Raw genomic sequence first — 7,634 nt, forward strand, 5'->3', positions numbered from 1 at the left:
ATTGGGTGGCCGCACCCACGTGTGAGGTTGGGGGTCATGAGCCCTGAGGAAGCTGCTGTACCTGGGTCTGTGGTTAAGGGGTTCCCCAATCTGTTCAAGGTGAACAGTGAGAACCAGGGGACCTGACCCCAGCTCTCCTCCCTTCTGGGATCTCAGCATCCTCCTCAGCAGGAGGCACCAAGCCTCATTCTTTCTTTGCCTTTCTAGCCTTTCAGACATTGGAACAAGTGTGAAGCTGGAGAAGTTTCTGGGATCTCAAGACTGTCCGCTTCTCCAAGGAGGGAGCCATTGAATTGGCACCCAGGTCTTGCACTACTTCCCCATAACTTGGAGCCCAAAATACCCGAGACCCCCTACTGCACCCCATTTTCTCCTATTCTCAGCTTTTCCCGCCTGGCCCCAGCATCACACGGTCTCCAGAGACTGAAACCATCAATCAAGTCTTCCTCTCTCCGTCCATCAGCTACAGGCACGCTGTTTGGCCATGTGTCCCCCAGTCAATGAAGGCCGTGGGGCCAAGGGCATGTCCTGCCTCTATGAGGAATGGCTATACCAGCTTGTCCACGGAGATCAGATGAAGATCTGCTTTGCTTGCTTCAAGGCAGCTTTCCATGCAAATAGAAGATTGCTGGAGATGGAATACTTGGAAGGGATACCGTTGCAGGATAAGTCCCAGGAACTGTCAGAGGAAGAATCTCAGCCTGAAGATTCTGAGGAAGAATATGGGCCAGAGGAGTGGTCAGGGCAAATCTGTGCAGAAGATCAAGAACATATGTCTGATTCCATCAGTGACTATTCAAATCCTGGCTTTCTGACTCCAGGCTCTGTAGGGTCAAATCTGGAGCCTGAGGAAGCTATACCCCTGGACCCAGGCCCTGAGGATACTGACTGGAATCAGCCCCTTCCCTGGAGATTAGGTAGCTTCTATCCCTGCCCCCACCAGTGCATTATCCCCCCTCTGTCCTTGTGGGATGTTTTCAATGTGGACCCATATCCTGAGCAACCTGTATTGTTGGAGTTGAGCCCCCTCTGGCCCATGCACAGTGGAGTAGAATCGTGGTTGGCAAAACTGGATTTCAACTTGGTGTTGTATGGCTGGGGTACCGCCTGCTACTTAAGGTCAATGACTCCATTATGGGCTGTGAGAACCCAGGTCAATCGCTGGCAGGTGTTGCTGGACCCTAAAAGCTTGTTGCGGGCCCGCCTGGAGACTGTACCTCGAAAGCTGGACCTGGAACGCTACAGACTGAGCGTCCTGGAGTACTCATCCTCAGGGATGGGGTTAGAGCTGGTGCCTGCTGACTTCACCCTGCGGAAGGGCGGCTTCAAGGTGCACTCCTACCTGCCCTGGCACACGGACACCCCAGAGGAATGGAGCTGGGAGCCAGAAGAGAGATTGTTTGTCGATGATATTTTTATTCTGGATGACTGACATCTTCCTCTCCTGAGCCTGCCTTCCTGACTCCCGAATATCTGAGGCACTGATACTTAGGCATCCCCATTGCCCCAAGTCCCCTGGGAATATGAAGATTCAGTGATTGCCTGTTCTAAGCCGCAGGGAACTGTTGGTCCAGAATTTTAGGGGAGCATCTGGAATAGCCTAGGGGCTTTGGGACCTCAGAGGGAAGTCTGGCATGTTTACAGCAGGAGTTTGGCTGTGCTCAGCTGACTATTCAGTGTTTGGAAGGTGAGGACTAGCTATATGTGTAGGTGGGGTGTTCTGTATTGGGTGTCCTGTGTGACTAGTCAGAGTCTTGTCTACTATGTGCATGTCCTCTGAGGTGACCTGGCATGTGCTGTAGTTAGATCCTGTCTTAGGGGGTCATGAGACCGGGTTCCAGGGCTAACTATATGGAGTATTTATGCTGTTTGCTTTTATTCATGCCTCTTTCGCTGTGTCTGTTAATAAAGTTGGTGTCATATATTTTATTATTTGACGTGGATGGTTTTCTCTTCACATGGTGTCCTCATACCTGGTATTGTAGCAGCCAGAAGAGGGCATCAGATCTCCTGAGGCTAGAGTTATTGAGATTTTTTTTTTTTTTTTGGTTTTTCGAGACAGGGTTTCTTTGTGGCTTTGGAGCCTGTCCTGGAACTAGCTCTGTAGACCAGGTTGGTCTCGAACTCACAGAGATCCACCTACCTCCCGAGTGCTGGGATTAAAGCCACCATCGCCCGGCTCTTGTTTTTTTTTTATTTATTAAAAATTTCCACCTCCTTCCCTCCTCCCATTTCCCTCCTGTTCCCCCCACTCACCCTCTCCTCTTCCCCTCCAGTCCAAAGAGAGGGCTGGGTACCCTGCCCTGTGGGAAGTCCAAGGCCCTCCCCCCTCCATCCAGGTCTAGGAAGGTGTGCATCCAAACAGACTAGGATCCCCAAAAGCCAGTACATGCAGTAGGATCAAATGTCAGTGCCATTATCATTGGCTTCTCAGTCAGCCCCCATTTTCAGCCACATTCAGAGAGTCTGGTTTAATCACATGCTCATTCAGACCCAGTCCAACTGGCCTTGGTGAGCTCCCATTAGATCAGTCACATTGTCTCAGTGGGCGGACGCACCCCTCGTGGTCATGACTTCTTTGGTCATGTTCTCCCTCCTTCTGCTCTTCATTTGGACCTTGGAAGCTCAGTCCAGTTCCAATGTGGGTCTCTGTCTCTATTTCCATCCATTGGCCGGATGAAGGTTCTATGGTGATATTCAAGATAGTCATCAGTGTGGCTATGGGAGAAGGCCAGTTCAGGCACCCTCTCCGCTGAAGCCCAAGGACATAGCTGGAGACATCACCTTAAACACCTGGGAACCCCTTTAGAGCCAAGTCTCTTGCCAACCCTAAAATGGCTTCCTTAATTAAGATGTCTTCTTCTGTGCTCCCATATCCACCCTTCGTCCATCTCAACCATCCCACTCCCTCAAGCTTTCCCCAATCCTCCCCTTTTCCGTGCTCTTTCCCCCTCTCCCTTTAACCCACCCCACCCCCATGCTCCCCACTTTTGCCTGGCGATCTTGTCTACTTCCAATATCCAGGAGGATAAATATATGTTTTTCTTTGTGTTCACCTTATTTAGCTTCTCTATGATCACGAACTATAGGCTCAATGTCCTTTGTTTATGGCTAGAATCTGCTTATGAGTGAGTACATATCATATTCCTCTTTTTAGGTCTGGGTTATCTCACTCAGAAAAGTGTTTTCTATTTCCATCCATTTGCATGCAAAATTCAAGATGTCATTGTTTTTGACCACTGAGTAAAACTCTAAAGTGTATGTGTGCCACACCTTCTTTATCCATTCTTCAATGGAGGAGCACCTAGGTTGTTTCCAGGTTCTGTCTATACAAATAGTACTGCTATGAACATATTTGAACAAATGCTTTTGTAGTATGATTGGGCATCTCAACAACACCTATAATAACACAGGCATCTGACAATCCTCCACCAGCACAACTCAAAGAAGGGAAATACACAAGCACTACCACAAAAAAAAACAACCAGAGTTAACAACCACTGGTCATTAATATCACTTAATATCAATGGACTCAATTCACTTATAAAAAGGCACAGGTTAAGAGAATGGATATGAAAACAGGATCCAACATTCTGCTGTTTATAAGAAACACACCTCAACCTCAAAGTCAGACACTACCTCAGAGTAGAGCTGGAAAAAGGTTTTCCAATCAAATGGACCTAAGAAACAAGCGGGTGTGGCTATACTAATATCTAACAAAATTGATTTCAAACTAAAATCAATCAGAAGAGATAGAGAAGGACACTTTATATTCATAACAGGAACATTTCATCAGGAGGAAATCTCAATCCTGAATATCTATGCCCCTAATATAAAAGCACCCACATATGTAAAAGAAACATTACTAGAACTCAAAGCACACATCAAAACCTACACTCTAATAGTAGAAGATTTCAACACTCCTCTCTCACCAATGGACAGGTCAACCAGACAGAAACTTAACAGAGAAATAAGAGAACAGATGTAATGAACCAAATAGACTTAACAGACATCTATAGAACATTCCACCCAAACAGAAAAGAATATACCTTCTTCTCAGCATCTCATGGAACCTTCTCGAAAATTGATCACATAATTGGTAACAAAGCAAACACCCATAGATACAAAAAAATTGTAGTAACCACCTTTGTAGTATCAGATTACCATGGAATAAAATTAGAATTCAACAACAATTCTACTCCCAGAAAGCCAACAAACTCATGGAAACTGAACAATCAACTACTGAACCACCCCTGGGTCAAGGAAGAAATAAAGAAAGAAATTAAAGTCTTCTTTATTGACAGTTTTGAACCATGTGGGTGGTGGGAATCAGAGGTGGGACCTCTAGAAGAGTAAGGAGTGCTCTTACCTGCTAAGCCATCTTTCTAGCCCCAGTTCTCAGTGTTTAATGGATGCCCCGGGCAGATTTCCACAGTAGGTTTGATGGAGAAACGTCTTCCCCCACTTCTGGCTTCAGGGTTTGAGGGCTTTCCATCCCACGAAGCTGGGGATGGGGCACAGTGGGTTCTGATCCCTCTGAGTCACGTGAGGAGAATGTATCCCCAGTCACAGCTTTCATAACCAGCAGGAGCCCGTGTGGAAGAGCTGTGTGTCACTGATTGACACAAGTATCTGCCCTAGAGGTTGGCAGGGATCTGTGTAGCGTTCCCCATGTCTGATCTGATCGTGTGAGACCGTGAGACAGTGCTAGTGAGACCTCAGCGTGGGCATGCTATGCATAGAGGGAAGGACACACAAGGGGACAAGGTGCCCATGGACCTCATCCATGGACACTGAGTGCCCATTGTCTTCTGCCTGTGCGTGGCCCATCTAGAAAATTCTGCAGATCTCTGGCTGTCTCTGGCATAACCTGCTGATTTAAGTGTTTTAGTTATTAAAGATAGAAAGGTCCTAATCCTGGAGGAATCTTGTTGATCAGTTAACCTCATGATAGGATCCAACTATGAGTTTTCTTTATTTTTTTTTCTCTTTGAAACAAGGTTACTCTGTAGTCTAGGCAGGTAGGCTCAAACTCAAGATCCTCCTGCATTGGGTTCCTGATTTCGGGGATTACAGGTGTTTGCTATTACCCACCTCAAGCATTGCTCTTTACCTAACTTTGAGTGTCTCTTTTCTTCCTTGTCTTCAGGAGCCTTAATTCTTGACAACAGGGTCTGATGCTCATTCTTGGAGAGAGGGCATCACACTGCGGTATAAAGAGCACCACACAGTGTGGACACAGCAGCGTGGTCCTCAGTGCATAAGCCACCTTTTCTGGGTGACTTCTGCCAGGCTTGAATGTTCCAGGGTAGGAGCGTGGAGTAGAATTACTGGGCAAAAGGAACGTAGATATAGGAGAAACAAGAGACAGAAACAACATAGGACAGTAAAAGGAGGGCATCCAGTGAGTACTAAAAGTCACCTGCATTTTATTTCCATTTGTTTAAATACCTGGACCTCAAAAGGCAGTAGTAAGATGAAAGCTGCATTCACATGATACAAAGAACGAACAGGACAGTTGAAGGATATGGGCTACGTTCTTAAAAATTCTGACGTCAGAACAAGACAAGTAATGCTCACACCCTAGACCAAAACATTCTGTAGGCAAACCACTCTCTGGGTGGAATCCATAGTTATATTCCTACGGGAGTAGGGACCTAGTTAGATTCTTAGACTTTTTTTTTTTTTTTGAGGTAGAAACGGTTCTACTTCTTAACACCTCCAATACCAGGTCTGGATATTAGTCCCACGTGTTGACAAGAGCCTTGAAGGAACAGAAGTTCCAACTCTCTGACCTATAGTCAAGACAGAATGGACCCATACCTCTGGGTCCTGTCAGTTCAGTAAAGGGCATTCTGGTGAATTTAGAAGAAAAAGTTGAGTTGGAACCTGCCCCACCAGAAAAACCTAATTAAAAGTCCAAGTGGATCAAACACATAAATAAGTAAAATACAGGACAATAGGAACCAGAACCATTTTCCTCGAGATGGGGAAGAGGGACGTCTGTGAAGCTTCAAGTCCCATCAGTGATGAAGAAGGCTCTGAAGGGTGTGACCCTGCAGAGCGCTAACTTCCTCATGAAAACCCCACGGCCCGCACGTCTGTGGGAAGCAGGCAGCTCAGAGCAGAAGGCGCTGTGTCAGCTGGAGAAGCCTACGGTCTCGCCCGGAGAAGAGATGGTACAAGCAGAGGCTCTCGGCCTTTACCAAGTTTGAGCACTTGACACTCCGTTCCTGGAAATGTCATCAGATCGTGGAGGAATTCTTAGCTAGGGAGGGTGTGGGGTGGATGGCTGTCAGGAGCTGAGAGAGTAACAGCCCTTTGTTGGACAGTAAGCTGATGCCCAGTACCTCTAGCGGAACCTCTGGCTTTGCCACAGACTGTACAATCTCTTTGCCTCTGTATCTGGGGTGAAGAAGTTTGCTGAGGTCCCAGCTCTCAAGCCCAGACCCACTAGGGTGTTTGTGGAGACACCCAAGGTCTAGAGTGTTCTGCCAGGTCTGGGAAGCTGAGCTCACAGTACCCAGGGTCTTTTCCTGCTCTTTTCTCTTTACTTTGACCTGTAACTCCTGCCCACTTCAGGGGCTCGCAATGTGACTGCAGCTGAGTCTCTAGCCAGGCTATGGGGGCCTTCAAGAGTTCATCTGGCGATGGATGGAGATAGAGACAGAGGCCCACATTGGAGTAATTCTGGCTGCTCAGGAAGCTAAGAGGTGGACCAAAATTTCAAGGCCAGACTGGAAAGCTGGCTCAGAGGTTAATAGTGTTTGCTGCTCTTCCAGAGGACCCACATTTGATTCCCAGCTCATATATTAGGTGGTTCCCAACTTCTTGCAACACCCTCTTCTGGCCTCTGCAAACACTGGTATAAACGTGGTACATACTCACACAGACATAGAACACCTGTAACACCTAGACAGACACACAGACATAAAATAAAAAGAATGAAAATAAATCATTAAAAGTTCAAGGTCAGTGTGGGTTTAAAGCTGGCTCAGACACTGGAATAAGACTCTTATCTCAAAATAAGAAGTAAAAAAAAAGGGGGGGAAGGGGGCTGTTACTGCTCAGTATCAAGGCACTTGCCTAATAGGAAGAAAACCCTAGTTTCCTTCTCCAGCACAGCAGCAAAAGGACACAATTATATCAGAAAATACCAAGTCCTGAGCAATAAATAGAACGAAAGGTGTTTCAGGCCTTCGTGGGAATGGTTATATGAACTGTTAAGACACTGACGATTCCTAAATCAATAGAAGGGTAGCCATTGATCTTCTTTGGGAAGACTCACTATTGGAAAGACGTGTGACGTTTCCTAGTCGATCTGTGGGCTCCCTGCGGCCTTACTGAAGTCGGAGCAGGTCTTCTGGTAGAATGTGACAGCTATTTACGAAAGCCATGAAGTTGCCAAATGCAAGGGATCAGCTCTGGGAGTGGTGAGGCATCTACAGTCAGGTGTGGCTGCCGGGTGACGTTTTTGTAAGCCACAACTGCACATTTTACTCTGTTTGTTACTTTTGATTTAGAAGTAATAAAAAGGACGTGGTTATAACATTTCTCAAACAAACCCACCCCCCCCACACGTGAACAACAAAATGCAGAGGGTTGCTTTGCAAGCTTTCTTGAGTTGGATCAAG

General features: G+C 46.6%; 1 protein-coding gene across 1 annotated transcript; it reads left to right on the top strand.

Annotated features, from left to right (window-relative positions):
• Positions 1-484: 484 nt before the first annotated feature.
• On the top strand, positions 485-1,432 carry LOC142859680 (testis-expressed protein 19.2-like). The gene has a single exon (XM_075989920.1). The coding sequence runs from the start codon at positions 485-487 to the stop codon at positions 1,430-1,432; it is 948 nt and encodes a 315-aa protein (XP_075846035.1).
• The last annotated feature ends 6,202 nt before the right edge of the window (positions 1,433-7,634 follow it).

The sequence above is a fragment of the Microtus pennsylvanicus genome, chromosome 11 (genome assembly GCF_037038515.1).
Source record: "Microtus pennsylvanicus isolate mMicPen1 chromosome 11, mMicPen1.hap1, whole genome shotgun sequence".
Lineage (NCBI taxonomy): Eukaryota > Metazoa > Chordata > Mammalia > Rodentia > Cricetidae > Microtus > Microtus pennsylvanicus.

What these genes read in the sequence shown, in the direction of transcription:
- LOC142859680 (XM_075989920.1), top strand. Translation starts at nt 485, where the DNA reads ATGTGTCCCCCAGTCAATGAAGGCCGTGGGGCCAAGGGCATGTCCTGC.